General features: G+C 45.7%; 3 protein-coding genes across 6 annotated transcripts in view; 1 reads left to right on the top strand and 2 right to left on the bottom strand.

The window, feature by feature from the left end:
* The window catches only part of LOC147245290 (uncharacterized), a 55,148-nt gene that overhangs the window by 28,726 nt on the left and 8,579 nt on the right, over nucleotides 1-17,843 (top strand). The gene's annotated exons all lie outside the window — the stretch shown is intronic.
* Nucleotides 3,028-4,822, bottom strand: LOC147245293 (tripartite motif-containing protein 16-like protein). Its single transcript, XM_086185137.1, has one exon. The coding sequence runs from the start codon at nucleotides 4,642-4,644 to the stop codon at nucleotides 3,028-3,030; it is 1,617 nt and encodes a 538-aa protein (XP_086041263.1). The 5' UTR covers nucleotides 4,645-4,822.
* Nucleotides 12,960-16,817, bottom strand: LOC147245292 (tripartite motif-containing protein 16-like protein). Its single transcript, XM_086185911.1, has one exon. It carries the CDS (start codon nucleotides 16,764-16,766, stop codon nucleotides 15,150-15,152), a length of 1,617 nt encoding a protein of 538 aa, XP_086042037.1. The 5' UTR covers nucleotides 16,767-16,817; the 3' UTR covers nucleotides 12,960-15,149.

Raw genomic sequence — 17,843 nt, 5'->3', positions numbered from 1 at the left:
TTGTGCAGAATTAATAACAGGTAACACCTTCTTGAAATGTTACGGTTATGAATAGCTAACATTAATAGATACCGTACAATGCTATGTAATAGTATCTGCTAATTACAGGACTTCCGTCACATAAACAGTATACTCATAGACATTATTCAAACACAACGAAGCTATTTCTCTACCCAGAAAATGCCGAGTTAGAGGAATCCTTACTTGGTCCGGTGGAGCGGTAAGGGATTCGATCTCCGTTGGTCCAGAGCGCGGGTCGGCTCGGTTCTGAGGGCAGCAGAGCAGCGGCGGGGCAGCCTGCAAGGATCTGCTGGAGTTTTCTGGTAGAAGGGCTAGGAAGCTGGAACGAGCTTTCTTTCACCAGGGACCAGTTCAGGCGGATTGCGTGGCTCAGTGGTGTCTCCTTATCTGGCTGGGTGCACAGGGGGGGAAATGTCCGCTGGTGGAGTTCTCGCCGTCGCTGTACTGCTGCAAGGCCAAGTTGCGAGCGCCCACAAACTATCGCCGAAAAAGTACCAAAGAGATCGATCCTTTCTTGCGCTGAAATTGAATTTGGTGAGGCCGATGATGTCACTTCCGGTGGGATGGTACTGTCTCTCAGCCAAAAGCGTTGCAGCACGGGAACTTGCGGTCAAGTGGGGCACAGTTCTGGGGGGGGGGGGGTCAATGGCCAGAGTGAGCTCCCTCTTCATGACCCTTTGTCTGAAGAGCATGTGGTCACTCAAATGCAGGCTTCAGGAAGGGGCGTTAGACCTCAAAGGCCCAAAGTCTTTCTTCAGATTGATTCGTTGTCAAATCTCTGAATTAATCTTTTGACCTGGTTGAGTTGGCACAACAATCAGGTGGAGTTTCTCATTTGAGTATGAAGACATCATCATATGAACAAAACAAACAGTTTTGCTGTCTTCAAAATGATATTTCACAAACTGAGTTTTGTAAAAAAAAAAAAATCAAATCAAATAAACATTATAAAATGAAATTAGGGAACAATTGTATCATTGGCAAAGAAATGGACATTTAGAGGTGAATGGTAGTGATCATGTTATTTATATATTAAGTGAACAGCGGGGGACCAAGGAAGGACCGCTGTGGCAGCTCGTTTTTTGATGGTCGTAAGTCAGCTCAGTCAGTAAGGTACGAATGGCAGCCGATGGATTTCAGTTTAAAGTCGTCTGGATTGTTGCATGATTGTAAATCATAACAAGAACTGAACGGTGTACAGCGAATAAATCACGTGGACTTTCTCATTTGAGCATGAGGACATCATCCATTGGAAATGACTCAACGTACAGGCAGAGAGTCTAGGGGCAACCAAAAAGCCCACCCCTGCCCTCCGCCTCTCACCTGGAGCAACTCCAGCAAAAGAGAAAGTCCAACCCCTCTCAAGGACTCGGGTTCCAGACCCAGAGCTATGTGTCGAGGTGAGGCCGACTAAATCTAGCCGGGAACGCTCAACCTCTTCCACCAGCTCCAGCTCCTTCCCCACCAGAGAGTTAACGTTCCATGTCCCAAAAACCAGCTTCCATGTCCGGGGTTCAGACAGTCGAGGCCCCCGCCTTGTTCTGCCACCCTACCCAACCACATTGCACTGGACCCCTCCGGTTCTTCCAATGGGCGGTGAGTCCAAGGGAGGACGTGCTCGTGCCTCCTTTTCGGGCTAGGCCCAGCCGGACCCCACGAGTTGGGTTGTTCATCACCCATGTCTGTGCCCATTTGGTCCATTTATAACATTGAATTTTTATTTTATTTTATTTTTTATTTTAATTTATTTATCTTTTGACAAAAAGTGAATCTTATTTCAGTAAGCGATAACCCTCTGATGTCTTCAAGGGCTTGACAAAAGTAGTGATTTGATTTGCATTTTGATGCATGTCGTGAGATGATTTTTTCCTATTTCACCCAACCCTATTTTGCACGTTGTTTATATTTTTTAAATTTTCATCTTCATTTTTATTTATTTATTTTTCTTGTCTTTTATTTCTATTTATTTATGTTTGGATTTGTGTTCTGTCGGGTTTTTTTTGAAGGAAAAATTAATAAAAAAATGTAGTAAAAAAAAGTGAAGGGAGCATTGTACAATACTTGGGAAGTTATAAAGTAATTATATTGATATATAGATACATATATACACAATAATTCATCTAACTATACAAAGAGTCATGATTTATATTGGTACTTCTACATCTCTTTCTGTTTATTCATGTTCACATCTTCAGCTGCTTTGCTATCATATTGTATTTCCATGTATAAACACACATTGTGATCCCATTTTAGGGATCAGTAAAGTCTTGTCTTGTCTTTCATGGACTCTGTGTGTGCAGAATCACACCTGGAACCTCCAGGAATGCATTCAAGTCGTCTGGATTGTTGCATGATTGTAAATCATAACAAGAACTGAACGGTGTAGAGCGAATAAATCACGTGGACTTTCTCATTTGAGCATGAGGACATCGTCGATTGGAAATGACTTTTCTTGGAAATATTGATAATCGCTTTGTGTTATTGGGAGTGTTTATTTTTTCACCAAGGTTACCAAGACTTGGAAGAACACATTTCAAGCTTCAAACCAACACGTCAAAATATTTTCGTTTGGTTGATTTTAAATAAAATGATGTGAGACACAGAGACATTTCACTTAAGTTGGTTTCCTTATTCTTTATAATCCAATTATAACAGATTGATGTGAGAGTACAGTTGAACTTTCCAAACTCTTTTGAAGGGATCCCGTATGTTCTTGCTCTCAGGCTGCTCAACATCCATGCGCTGCTGCTGCCTGTGTTTGCCTGTCTCCATGACAGGTGTGTTTGAGCGCTGGACTGGGACCAGCTAATCTTCTTCCACATTGTCTCATTAGTTCAGCTTCAGGTTGAATATTTGATTGTAGATCAGTTTTTGGCACTCAAGGTACACCTGAATACCAAATTCACGGACTGGGCACTGATGGACAGCGGTAGTGTTGGTAGGGACAAGGCAGTGGCTGAGCGTTGGTAGAGACGTGTCCCTACCGTCCCTCCCCAATCCTAGAACCTAGCCATTCATCTGAACTTCAGTCCGACTCCCCGGCTCAACCAGCTCAACCGTGTCTCCGACCCACTTGATGTAGAGACCGGCATGTAGAGGCTGCGTGAAGGGGCCTTCAACATTGAAGAGCAGGTTCATGGTCTGGTTATCAGCGACGCTGTAGAAGGACAGCTGTCCTGCGTGCTGATCCAGGTACACCCCTATTCTGGATGACAGAGGACCTGGGACCATGCCTTGCAGCTGATTGTGGTGCAGAAGCATGTAGCACTGGTTCTCATAAGAAATCGCCCAGGAACTGTCATTAGTTCCCAGTCCAACTTCAATACCGCTCCTTGCTGCGGCGGCGTCCTTATATGTGACGGCTACAGCACATGCAGTTCCCGTCCTCTCCACCTCCCAGTAGCAGCGCCCAGTCAGAGTTTCAGTGCTCAGGACCTGGGGCCAATCCCTGAACCTGTCAGGGTGAGGGGAATGAGGTTGTTCTTCTTTTGTTTTCGTCACCTTTCTGTTGCCCTCAGATAACAACAGCTGCCTGTGTGCTGTGTTTGGGTCCAGAGTGATGTGCTGTGAATACTGAAGCAAGTCCTCTCTGGTCCTCGGCCGTGACAGCAAAACGTCGGCTTGAGTGACTTGCTGGGAGATGAACGCTACGTTCTCCGTCAAACAGTTGTTGACTGTACCCGCGGTGTCTGCCACAGCTGTTGCCACACCGTCGAAGTAGTGCCGAGGACGGGTGTTGTCATTGAGATGTGGCAGAGAGGGGTAGTTTTGCAAAAAAGGGCTGTGAAGCTCAGTTGGCGCCAGCTGCTTCAGCTCCTCCGCTTCCTTTTGCAGTTCAGCAATTTCCCTCCTGACGTGCCTCCAAACCTCTCGGACTCGCTTCAGTTCCGCCAGTTGTTTGGCTTTGATGATGTCTCTGACATCGGCACGTCTCCTCTTCACAGCATGGATCATGTCAGTGAAGCACCTCCCGCTGTGCTTCACTGCATCACCAGCAGAGCGATTGATGGCCGTCACCTCCAGTTGAAGCTCCTTGATGTATTTCCTTTTCTCCTGGATTCTCTTCTTGACCATGTCATTCTCCTTCTGCGCTCTCCGAATGTCAGCTGAGTCTGTGTCCCTTGCAGGATGGTCAGGAGCGTCGACCATTTGGATTTTCTCAGACCAGGAGCGCATGTTGTCCTGGTTCCTCTCTGAGGGCTCAACCAGCACATGTTTTTGAAATGCAGGAGAATCCAAATGAGGCTGCAGGTGTTTGTCACAGTAGGCGACCTGACAAAACACACAGTACTTGGAGGCTCTCAGCTTCCTCCCAACACAGACGTCACAACCCCCCTCTCCTGGTCCAGCATAATCGCGATCGCAGGGAGGATCTGGGAGTTGATGAGTCTCAAAATACTTCACCAGATTAGTTAGCGTGATGTCTTTTGCCAGGCGAGGCCTCGCTTTGAAGACATGTCTGCACTGAGGGCAGGTGAAAGTGACTTTCTGAGACCAGTAGCCTTTTATGCAGCTCTTGCAGAAGCTGTGCCCGCAAGGAATCGTCACCGGTTTCTTCATGACACCCAGGCAGACGGCACAAGAGATGGCGTCGATGTACAGCTGATCTCCGTTCAGCTCCATTTCAGCTCTCAGCTCTTTGTGTTCTGGTGTTGCTTCAGCCTATCAGGAGGTTGGTTGATACGAACTGAACCAAAACTTGTTCTTATATTGCCTACCACACCAGGAGCGTTCAGTCAAGTGTGAGATCAATGACAGCAAGATAGCAGGCACATCACCAACCTGGGCAGCAAAACGGGCTTCCAGGCTCAGACACGTAATGAAGTCAAACCATGATAGCAATCATTTTAAAGTCATGGAATGAATAAAATACAAGGTTGCAGGGATCAAATGAAGGACATTGATTTGTAAAGTGTTAATCAACAGTGCCAGTGCTGGTTGGTCATGATGAAACGCTGTTCTTCTTCTCCTACCCGGTGGCACAAATACACGTTATCAAATGTCACATGCCTGACCTGCCGGCCTGCTCTGTCCCATTAACACAGAGGTCGCTGCATCCCAGCTTCACCTCTGCTAACCATGTATCAGTTTTAGATATTAAGTGTAGGGAGCATGAATCAAGGTGGCGTCGTAGGGTAAACACCGCAGCTGAGTGAACTCCGGTGGCATTACTAGTTAATGCGTTTTTTCGACTTACCCGCACGGTGAAAGTGAAGACGTTTGAATAGGTTGTGCTTTAACATGAGCCTGGACAAATATTTCCTAAAAGTTTCTGAAGACATGGGAAGGAAAAAGGAAAACTCGAGGAGGAGAAGAAACAACGCCGAGGCTCAGGCTGAGGTTGAGACTGATGAGGAGCTGAGCAACACTGCACCTGTGACTACACCTGACACGCTTAGACGAATGCTAACGCTGGACCCATGGAGTCAAACATCATTCAAGCTTTGGATAGAATTACTATTAACCTCACTCAAGTTATAGACACTAAAGTTGCCTCTGTCTTGGAGGCAATTAAGGAGCAGGGCACCCAGTTGCAAGCTATTGCAGACCGAGTGGGGGAGGCTGACAAACGGATTGCGGGCGTTGAGGCCACGGCAACATCCTCAGAGGCTAAGCTAGCATCTCTGGAGAAACAGGTGCAAGATATGCGGGAACACATTGATGATCTTGATAATCGAGGCCGCAGATGTAATATACGTACCATTGGCTTACCGGAGGGTGCAGAGAGCACGGACCCGGTAAAGTTCCTCGAAAAGTGGATTCCCGAGTACCTTCAGGTGAACACAAAGGCAGGGCGGCTGAAGCTGCACCGCGCTCACCGGACCTCGGCACCATCAGTCGGACCCGATCAACGTCCCAGACCGATGATAGCGAAGCTCCATAACTTCACACACAAGCGGCGTGTAATGGAAGCTGCTCGTCGGCGCATCAACCGGGATGATCCTACACACAAGGAGCGCAGGATCTCCTTCTTCAACGACTACTCGGTGGAGGTGGCCTGGAGACGCAAGGCTTTTGATGACATAAAAGCCAGGCTGAGGAAGATGAAAGTGGATTATGCACTACTGTATCCGGCAATTTTAAGGGTGTCGGTGGACGGGATACAGAGAAGATGTATCTCCACGAAAGAGGCTGCCTCATTTGTCCATTCACTGGAGCAGGAACGTGGAGAGTCGGGGACTTCAGACACACGTGGATGACTGCACTTAACATTGTCCTCAGTCAATAGCACACGCTGAGTGAGGAACAAACCCGTTTATGGTCTGATTTTGCATTTTGATCGATAAAATAAAGACCAAAAAAAATCCTTTTCATTTGATTACCAGTGCGGGAAGCAATGGCCACCGGGAGCAAGCTGGGGTTTTTGTTTCTATGTTTGAGAGTAAAGTAGAGTGCAGCCTCGCTATTTTTCCATTAGGGCTCAGGCCCGATTATGTTTAGACCTTCTTTTTGTTAGAAATGAGGCTCGCATGGAAAGACTTTCAAGGTTTACATCCTCTGTACAAAAGAGGTTTGAAACCCCCTGCAGGGTAAATAGCAGGGACAATCCCCCCTCACGTGTTTGTGTTATTTCTTTTATTTCTAACAATTTTTGTGATGTATTATTTTTCTCAGCTCAGTGACCATACATGTTATGACATAAAGTTTAAGGCTCGTATTCTCACTAGAATGTTTATATTGAGTTAATATGGCAAGTAACAAGTTGTGTTTATGTACATGGAATAAAAGAGGGATTCATAATCCGCTGAAAAGACGGAAAATACTTAGCTTTTTAAAAAAAGAATAGATTGACATTGCACTTTTACAAGAAACCCATTTAGATGATATCGAACATTTTAAGTTACAGCAGGGGGTGTTTGGTCAGGTGTTTTTCTCCTCATACACCTCTCGAAGTAGAGGAGTGGCTATTCTTGTTCGACGGAATCTCCCTTTTGTGATGTCAGAGTGCGTTAAAGATAAAATGGCCGATATGTCATGATCAGGGGTGCTCTACAAGGCTCAATTGTAGCTATATTGAATGTTTACTATCCACCAGCCCATTCCACAGATTTTATATCTAAAGTGTTCTTTGATTTTTCTCAGATGCACTCAGATACTGCAATAGTGGGTGGAGACTTTAATTGTATAATGAAGCCACTTATTGACAGATTCCCTCACAAGGATATGCCTCTTTCTCCTCAAGCTAAATTACTTAACTCTGTTTGTGGAGAATTAAGATTCGTGGTTGTATGGAGAATGATTCACCCCACAGATTAGGAATATACTTTCTTTTCTGCACCACAAGTGTGTCACACTAGAATTGATTATTTTTTCTTCCCTTGTCTTCCTTACAGTCGGTTCTATCTTGCCAGATAGGAAGTACTATTGTATCAGACCATGCCAGTGTGGTTATGGATCTTTCGTTTAAAAAGGTACAGGAAACAGAGTGAAATATTGGAGATTAAATACAACTTTTAAAAGGACCACACCTTTGTTTCCTTTGTTAATACAGAGTTTAAATCCTTTCTTTCTATTAACTGCCAGTCAACAGATGACCCCTCCCTACTGTGGGAAACTACTAAAAGTTTATGCCAGAGGGATTCTCCTTTTCAGCCAGTAGAGGGCGCCAAAAGCTTCAGAAGCAAAACACATTAATGGCTGAACTTCAAGCGAAGGAGAGAGCTTATGTAGATTCCCCATCATCCACCTTACTGCAAGAAATGTCTGCAGTCAGATCAACCTTGGATAATCTTTTTACACAAGATGAGGAGACCGAAATTAGGTTTACTAACCAAAGACTCTATGAACATGGGGATAAACCTGGAAAATATTGGGCGTATCATACTAAAAAAAGGGCAGAGTCACAATCTATTTCAGTTATTTGTGATGAGCAGGATAATCGAATATATGACAACAGACTCATAAATAACACCTTTAAGGCATTTTACAGCAGGCTATACACTCCGAACAGACAAATGATGTATTTGAACGAATGGAAACGTTCTTTGCCCCGCTCAATCTGCCTACTATATCAATAGAGCAACAAACTGCTCTCAATGCCCCCCCTTTCTAAGGAGGAAGTATTGAATACTAGAAGAAAGTTACAGAATGAAAAATCCCCAGGACCAGATGGGTTTAGTGGTGAATATTATAAAGAATTTTGTGACCCGTTAATAGATCCATTATTGAATATGTTTAATCACTCATTTTCGTGTAATGCATTACCACAGACTTTAAGAGAAGCGAATATCTCACTCATTCTGAAAAAAGGGAAATGCCCCACTGCTCATCCAGTGGTGTAGTGGTCCCTTGAGAAGTGGGTAGACTCCAAATTGTCACCTTTTTTTTAAAGTAGTACTGCAAAAGGACGGTTTTAGAACCAGTGACATGTAAGACTACTCTATTTAACCAACAATCTGTCATTTCTTCTCGTTATTATAAAATTAGCATGACTTAATTAGGAGCAGTTTGTAGTTATTACTGGTCACACAAGCAGAATGGATGAATGTAAAATGTATTTATCATGAGGCAAACATGTTGTTTTGGTTATTTTTTGGACATTTATTTCAATAAGACACTTTAAATCTGAAGTTGACAATGCATGGTACCACTAGGATGCTGACACGTACAACAGGACATGTGAATAAAATACAAAGGAAAATAATGTACAACCTCACACACACACACATACATACATACCCACACACACGCATGCATGCAACTCACATTCATGACCCTATGCAATCAAACAAATTCAAAACAAACAAGTGCTTAAGTTCCCAGGACTTAAATATATCCAAATATATGAAAAATAAATGCAAAAAATATATCATCCCTTTCTCAACCCAGCACATCTGACCGTTGCTCATACTACAGTACATTCCAGACCAATTTGCTTTCTGCAGGAGTTTTCACACTGCACTGTCTAGAGCACACAGAAGAGGCAGCACGATGGCTCTTTAACCAGGTCCTTGTATATTTTCCAGGGCCGTTAATATTAATCATCATTAAGTGTGAAATGTTTGAGGTGAGCAGGACAGCCCTCTTGTCTGAGCTTATATTATTCATGAGGCTGAAGTTTCTCTCACACTCTGCTGCACTCACGGGGAACGTTTTCATACAGTTTATGAGGGGTTGGAGGTCATCAGGCTCACTACTGGGGTCTTCTAGTAGGTCCCGCATCCCACTGAGTGCTTGGTCTGTGCACAAGTTAAAACGCTTGCACAGTCTCTTTACTTGTTCTTCACCATGGCAAATGTGTGGCTTTGTTGGCCACTTACTTTGGTCAAGGATGCTGAGGTCCAGTATGGTCTCATCTTCAAAAGACAAGCGCTTCTCTAGATTGTTTACAAGACTTTGTAGAAACTGGCCTGGATTGATTGACTTCAGCTTTGCGTTTGCTTTCAGGGCTTTAGATCGATACTCCCCAGACTGTTTTGCTTCTAAAGCCTCACCATATTTCTCACCTGGACTCTCTTTAAATGACTGAATCACTCTGAGCGTTTCAGCAGATGCTCTGCTCTGAGGAGAGTTACAGAACGAGACTGAAGCTCCTGTGACAGGAGACTTAGTTCATGAAGAGTGTCGTACATGAGCCCAAGGTCACAAATCTGCCTCTCTTTGATGGACCTCTCATCCCTGGAAGCATTTTTAAAGTGCTGCACAAGAGCTTCCAGGAATGTCCAAACAGCACGAACAGTCCGAAAGCTACTGGCAACCCAGCGTACATCCAAGATTCTGCCAATGTGAAGAAGCTGAGAGCCTACTTCAGCTGCTGCATTGACAAGTTCACGTTCAGTTTTGTTTGACACACTATACAAAGTGTATAGCTTCTGGACAAAAGTTTTGAAGTGATTGACAGAGTTTACCTCATCAACTGCATCTGACACAGAAAGTTCAAGTCTATGGTTCATACAGTGCCATACAAAAAGCTTTGGGAATCTCGGAGTCAGCCTGGTTGCTACTCCAGATTTCTTTCCTTACATGACACTGGCTCCATCAGATACAAATGTTACCCAGTTTTCACAAAGCCGTTCCTCTGTGAAGCCAGCATTAGTTAAACTGGTACGTAATGCCTGTACTATGCCATCAGCTCTCTGATTTCCCAGTTCAACAAGCTCCAGGAATATGAACTCAGGGCTTTCTTCTCGCATTGAAGCTTTGATAGAAACCGTCATGACAGGTTTGCGACTTAAAGAAGACGCCTCGTCAATTCGGACAGCTTGACCTACTGGATGATGCTATAATGCTACTGACGATTTTGCTCTGCATCTCACAAGCAACATGCTTTATTATTTGTGTTGCACTGCAACGTGAATGAAGTATTGAGCCCATTTTTACACCATTTAGTTCCTGAAGCTCAATGAGGCTCTCATGGTCAGACAAGGGTTGGTTCTTTTTGGCCAGATGGTCGGCTGTTCGAAACACAGCTTCATTTTCCTTCATGTAGGACTCAGTCATAGTCTCTGTTGCAGTCTCAATGGCAGCTTTTTTCTGTTGCTCTGCCACCTTCACAGCCTGAGCGTGGGCCTTGGACAACGCATGTTTCCTCACCTTATTTCTTTCGTTAGTTGTTCTACTTCCCTGGCCAGACACTTGAATTTCAAAAGGTCATCCATTCTCTTGAGAGTGATACACCTTGCTCCTTGTTGATCCCAATGTAGTTCACACTGCTACAGACCAGACATCCTGTGAAGCATAAACAATGTATCCACAGCTGTACCTGTTTTCTCTCTCTCTTTCTCTCTCACTCACCCAATTTTGTTTCTGGATCCCAACCAAGGGTTCTTGGATTGGAATTCTTCTATTTGTTTTGTACTCAACAGGTCTGGCCAGTCATTATTAACTTCTACATAACAAAACAAAAAACAAAAATGATGCATCTGCCTGTCTCTCTCACACACACTACTGTGATCACAATAGTCATCGGCAAGACATGGGCCCCCCTCTTTAAATAAACAATCTGCATGACCAAGTGGAAATATTTTCAGCAAGTTAAGATGAAGCATACAGGAGATTAGTGACTTTTCCACTAACAAACAAGCTTCATAGACATTGAGCTAATCAGTTTCATCTAACATTAACGGAGCTGCAGCCGTCCAGCTTCAAGTGGAATCGAGCTCGCTCCTTTCAGCGGCCATGAACGCCGAGCTGGCTGTCCGGACACGGCCGGTCATGGTCGCTGTACGGAGCGGTTCTCTTTGATGGAGAGCAACTACAGCCAAACCCGCGGGGGAGAAGCCGCGGTTCGGCTGCTAGGGCTACCCTCACGTCATCTAGCTAGCTTAGCCTGTGTATGTGCAGTCATATTGCCAGTAGTTTAAAACCATGATTCAGAAACTTACCTCAGAGTTTTACTATCAGCTCACTGCGCTTGTTCTGTTTGCCGCTACTGCCGTTGAACCATCGGCATGACCACGCCTATTCTGCTTCTGATTGGCTCATCAGTTACCATGCCTAAAGTTAACCAATTTAAGAAGTGAAGGCAGCGAATACCAGCCAATTAGAGTGAGGGGGGTGGTTCATGGCTTCACCAGCCGTGAGGGAAAAAGGACAATCTGGCAGTTAGGTACTGAATAGTGCGCATGGGGGGTAGTTAAACTTATAAAAGAGGATCAAACAGGATTTATAAAGGGGCGTAGTTCATGTCACAATGTTAGGCGCTTTCTCAACATCATTCAGGCTTTCCAGCATAGAAAAACTGACGGACTAGTGCTTTCTCTATATGCTGAGAAAGCCTTTGACCGGGTGGAGTGGGGTTATTTATTTTATGTTTTAAACAAATATGGTTCAGGTTTTAATTTTATTAGATGGGTCAAAGTCCTGTATGACAATCCACAGGCAGCCATTTTGTCCAATGGGCTATGATCAGATAATTTTTTAACCCACAGGGGGACCAGACAAGGCTGCTCATTATCGCCTCTACTGTTTGCCATCATAACAGAGCCTTTGGCAGAGGACATAAGGATGACACCCTCTATATAGGGTTTACAATTTGGTAACGAGCATCATAAAATAAGTTTATATGCCGATGACGTTTTATTATCGTTGTCGTCGTCGTCCTCCTCCTCCTCCGCTTTATCCGGTGGGTCCGGGTTGCTGGGGCAGCAGTCTCAGCTAGGAAGCCCAGACTGCCCTCTCCCCAGCCACTTCCACGAGCTCTTCCGGGGGGATCCCGAGGCGTTCCCAGGCCAGCCGAGAGATATAATCCCTCCAGCATGTCCTGGGTCAGCCTCGGGGCCTCTTCCCAGTTGGGCATGCCTGGAAAACCTGAGGGAGGCATCCTCACCAGATGCCCGAACCACCTCAACTGGCTCCTCTCGACATGGAGGAGCAGCGGTTCTACTCTGAGCCCCTCCCAAATGACTGAGCTTCTCACCCTGTCTCTAAGGGAGAGCCCAACCAGCCTGCGGAGGAAACTCATTTCGGCCGCTTGTATTCGTGATCTTGTTCTTTCGGTCATTATCCAAAGCTCATGACCGTAGGTGAGGATTGGAAACGTAGATTGACCGGTAAATCGAGAGCCTCACCTTTTGGCTAAACTCCCTCTTCAGCACAACAGACTGGTTTAGCACCCGCATCACTGCGGATGCCGCCTGTCAATCTCCCGCTCCATCTTGCCCTCACTCGTGAACAAGACCCCGAGATACTTAAACTCCTCCACCTGAGGTAAGACCTCCCCCCCGACCCGGAGTGGGCCAACCACCCTTTTCCGGCTGAGGACCATGGCCTCAGACTTGGAGGTGCTGATTCTCATCCCAGCCACTTCACATTCGGCAGCAAACTGTCCCAGCAAGAGCTGGAGGTTGTGGATGGTGCTAAGAGTCCTATGTCATCCGCAAACAGCAGAGACGACACCCTCCCGCCACCGAATTCGAACCCCTCCACCACTGGAGACCCACAGGCCAGCCATGCCCTGTAAGCCTCCTTCTTCAGCCTGACGGCTCCCATCACCTCTGGTGTCCACCAGCGGGTTCGGGGATTATTGCCGCGAGCGGCCCCAGCAGCCTAGCAGCCACAGCTCACAGCAGCCGCCTCAACAATGGCAGAGCAGAACATGGCCCATTCGGACTCAATGTCCCCCACCGCCCCCGGGATGTGGTCAAAGCTCTGCTGAAGGTGGGAGTTAAAGATCGTTCTGCCTGGTTCTTCCGCCAGGCGTTCCCAACAAACTACTCATTTGGGCCTGCCAGGTGTGCGCGGCGTCTTCCCCTGCCATCTGATCCAACTCACCACCAGATGGTGATCAGTTGACAGCTCAGCTCCTCTCTTCACCTGAGTGTCCAGAACATGCAGTCGCAGGTCAAATGATACGACTATAAAATCGATACGCACAGACCACCGTCAGGACCTGTTCCCGACCCCAAGGCGCAGGGAAGCAACCCTTTTGTCCACCGGGGTAAAACCCAACGTACAGGCAGAGAGTCTAGGGGCAACCAAAAAGCCCACCCCTGCCCTCCGCCTCTCACCTGGAGCAACTCCAGCAAAAGAGAAAGTCCAACCCCTCTCAAGGACTCGGGTTCCAGACCCAGAGCTATGTGTCGAGGTGAGGCCGACTAAATCTAGCCGGGAACGCTCAACCTCTTCCACCAGCTCCAGCTCCTTCCCCACCAGAGAGTTAACGTTCCATGTCCCAAAAACCAGCTTCCATGTCCGGGGTTCAGACAGTCGAGGCCCCCGCCTTGTTCTGCCACCCTACCCAACCACATTGCACTGGACCCCTCCGGTTCTTCCAATGGGCGGTGAGTCCAAGGGAGGACATGCTCGTGCCTCCTTTTCGGGCTAGGCCCAGCCGGACCCCACGAGTTGGGTTGTTCATCACCCATGTCTGTGCCCATTTGGTCCATTTATAACATTGAATTTTTATTTTATTTTATTTTTTATTTTAATTTATTTATCTTTTGACAAAAAGTGAATCTTATTTCAGTAAGCGATAACCCTCTGATGTCTTCAAGGGCTTGACAAAAGTAGTGATTTGATTTGCATTTTGATGCATGTCGTGAGATGATTTTTTCCTATTTCACCCAACCCTATTTTGCACGTTGTTTATATTTTTTAAATTTTCATCTTCATTTTTATTTATTTATTTTTCTTGTCTTTTATTTCTATTTATTTATGTTTGGATTTGTGTTCTGTCGGGTTTTTTTTTAAGGAAAAATTAATAAAAAAATGTAGTAAAAAAAAGTGAAGGGAGCATTGTACAATACTTGGGAAGTTATAAAGTAATTATATTGATATATAGATACATATATACACAATAATTCATCTAACTATACAAAGAGTCATGATTTATATTGGTACTTCTACATCTCTTTCTGTTTATTCATGTTCACATCTTCAGCTGCTTTGCTATCATATTGTATTTCCATGTATAAACACACATTGTGATCCCATTTTAGGGATCAGTAAAGTCTTGTCTTGTCTTTCATGGACTCTGTGTGTGCAGAATCACACCTGGAACCTCCAGGAATGCATTCAAGTCGTCTGGATTGTTGCATGATTGTAAATCATAAGAACTGAACGGTGTAGAGCGAATAAATCACGTGGACTTTCTCATTTGAGCATGAGGACATCGTCCATTGGAAATGACTTTTCTTGGAAATATTGATAATCGCTTTGTGTTATTGGGAGTGTTTATTTTTTCACCAAGGTTACCAAGACTTGGAAGAACACATTTCAAGCTTCAAACCAACACGTCAAAATATTTTCGTTTGGTTGATTTTAAATAAAATGATGTGAGACACAGAGACATTTCACTTAAGTTGGTTTCCTTATTCTTTATAATCCAATTATAACAGATTGATGTGAGAGTACAGTTGAACTTTCCAAACTCTTTTGAAGGGATCCCGTATGTTCTTGCTCTCAGGCTGCTCAACATCCATGCGCTGCTGCTGCCTGTGTTTGCCTGTCTCCATGACAGGTGTGTTTGAGCGCTGGACTGGGACCAGCTAATCTTCTTCCACATTGTCTCATTAGTTCAGCTTCAGGTTGAATATTTGATTGTAGATCAGTTTTTGGCACTCAAGGTACACCTGAATACCAAATTCACGGACTGGGCACTGATGGACAGCGGTAGTGTTGGTAGGGACAATGCAGTGGCTGAGCGTTGGTAGAGACGTGTCCCTACCGTCCCTCCCCAATCCTAGGCCCTAGCCATTCATCTGAACTTCAGTCCGACTCCCCGGCTCAACCAGCTCAACCGTGTCTCCGACCCACTTGATGTAGAGACCGGCATGTAGAGGCTGCGTGAAGGGGCCTTCAACATTGAAGAGCAGGTTCATGGTCTGGTTATCAGCGACGCTGTAGAAGGACAGCTGTCCTGCGTGCTGATCCAGGTACACCCCTATTCTGGATGACAGAGGACCTGGGACCATGCCTTGCAGCTGATTGTGGTGCAGAAGCATGTAGCACTGGTTCTCATAAGAAATCGCCCAGGAACTGTCATTAGTTCCCAGTCCAACTTCAATACCGCTCCTTGCTGCGGCGGCGTCCTTATATGTGACGGCTACAGCACATGCAGTTCCCGTCCTCTCCACCTCCCAGTAGCAGCGCCCAGTCAGAGTTTCAGTGCTCAGGACCTGGGGCCAATCCCTGAACCTGTCAGGGTGAGGGGAATGAGGTTGTTCTTCTTTTGTTTTCGTCACCTTTCTGTTGCCCTCAGATAACAACAGCTGCCTGTGTGCTGTGTTTGGGTCCAGAGTGATGTGCTGTGAATACTGAAGCAAGTCCTCTCTGGTCCTCGGCCGTGACAGCAAAACGTCGGCTTGAGTGACTTGCTGGGAGATGAACGCTACGTTCTCCGTCAAACAGTTGTTGACTGTACCCGTGGTGTCTGCCACAGCTGTTGCCACACCGTCGAAGTAGTGCCGAGGACGGGTGTTGTCATTGAGATGTGGCAGAGAGGGGTAGTTTTGCAAAAAAGGACTGTGAAGCTCAGTTGGCGCCAGCTGCTTCAGCTCCTCCGCTTCCTTTTGCAGTTCAGCAATTTCCCTCCTGACGTGCCTCCAAACCTCTCGGACTCGCTTCAGTTCCGCCAGTTGTTTGGCTTTGATGATGTCTCTGACATCGGCACGTCTCCTCTTCACAGCATGGATCATGTCAGTGAAGCACCTCCCGCTGTGCTTCACTGCATCACCAGCAGAGCGATTGATGGCCGTCACCTCCAGTTGAAGCTCCTTGATGTATTTCCTTTTCTCCTGGATTCTCTTCTTGACCATGTCATTCTCCTTCTGCGCTCTCCGAATGTCGGCTGAGTCTGTGTCCCTTGCAGGATGGTCAGGAGCGTCGACCATTTGGATTTTCTCAGACCAGGAGCGCATGTTGTCCTGGTTCCTCTCTGAGGGCTCAACCAGCACATGTTTTTGAAATGCAGGAGAATCCAAATGAGGCTGCAGGTGTTTGTCACAGTAGGCGACCTGACAAAACACACAGTACTTGGAGGCTCTCAGCTTCCTCCCAACACAGACGTCACAACCCGCCTCTCCTGGTCCAGCATAATCGCGATCGCAGGGAGGATCTGGGAGTTGATGAGTCTCAAAATACTTCACCAGATTAGTTAGCGTGATGTCTTTTGCCAGGCGAGGCCTCGCTTTGAAGACATGTCTGCACTGAGGGCAGGTGAAAGTGACTTTCTGAGACCAGTAGCCTTTTATGCAGCTCTTGCAGAAGCTGTGCCCGCAAGGAATCGTCACCGGTTTCTTCATGACACCCAGGCAGACGGCACAAGAGATGGCGTCGATGTACAGCTGTTCTCCGTTCAGCTCCATTTCAGCTCTCAGCTCTTTGTGTTCTGGTGTTGCTTCAGCCTATCAGGAGGTTGGTTGATACGAACTGAACCAAAACTTGTTCTTATATTGCCTACCACACCAGGAGCGTTCAGTCAAGTGTGAGATCAATGACAGCAAGATAGCAGGCACATCACCAACCTGGGCAGCAAAATGGGCTTCCAGGCTCAGACACGTAATGAAGTCAAACCATGATAGCAATCATTTTAAAGTCATGGAATGAATAAAATACAAGGGATGCAGGGATCAAATGAAGGACATTGATTTGTAAAGTGTTAATCAACAGTGCCAGTGCTGTAACTTGTAAAAATTATCAGTCTCGAACAGAGTTTATCTACTAAACAGTCAATATTTTGTAACAATAACTACCTAGGGACAGCTCTGATGTTAGAAAGATGAGATCCGAGCACTGGCTATTACTTAGACACGTGACCACAGTTTTGTATACAAAAGACACTACGACTTCTCTCTTATAAATAAAATGTATTTATTAAACACGATGCATCAATCAATCAGCAACATGTTGGTATAACGGTTTATCTAACCAAAAGACACAAAGTGATAATATGTGTGAGCGTGTGTGTGTGTGTGTGTGTGAGGAAGAGTGAGTGTGTGTGTGCATAAAGAGAGTGATTACAGGAGGGGGGGGAGCCTCGTTGCCTAGCAACCAGTTAGCGTCGCAGCGAGGCTAGCAGCTGAGGCTAGTTAGCTGAGGCTAGCTAGCCGCTAGTTAGCACCGTGGAGGTATAAAACGTGGAGCGGTTCATTACGAAGCTGGGCGCTTAGCGAAAAAGAGAGAGAGGAAAGGACAGAAGTGAACCCAAAAATGTGTGTTAACACACTTGTGCAGGATTGTGCAGAATTAATAACAGGTAACACCTTCTTGAAATGTTACGGTTATGAATAGCTAACATTAATAGATACCGTACAATGCTATGTAATAGTATCTGCTAATTACAGGACTTCCGTCACATAAACAGTATACTCATAGACATTATTCAAACACAACGAAGCTATTTCTCTACCCAGAAAATGCCGAGTTAGAGGAATCCTTACTTG

The sequence above is a fragment of the Aulostomus chinensis genome, chromosome 18 (genome assembly GCF_037954235.1).
Source record: "Aulostomus chinensis isolate RoL2024-O1b breed Wild chromosome 18, RoL_Achi_v1.0, whole genome shotgun sequence".
NCBI lineage: Eukaryota > Metazoa > Chordata > Actinopteri > Syngnathiformes > Aulostomidae > Aulostomus > Aulostomus chinensis.
Note: the sequence above shows the minus strand (reverse complement) of the source record. Positions and strands in the feature narration are given on the sequence as shown.

Coding starts and splice junctions, on each gene's coding strand:
- LOC147245293 (XM_086185137.1), bottom strand. CDS start 4,644: ATGGAGCTGAACGGAGATCAGCTGTACATCGACGCCATCTCTTGTGCC.
- LOC147245292 (XM_086185911.1), bottom strand. CDS start 16,766: ATGGAGCTGAACGGAGAACAGCTGTACATCGACGCCATCTCTTGTGCC.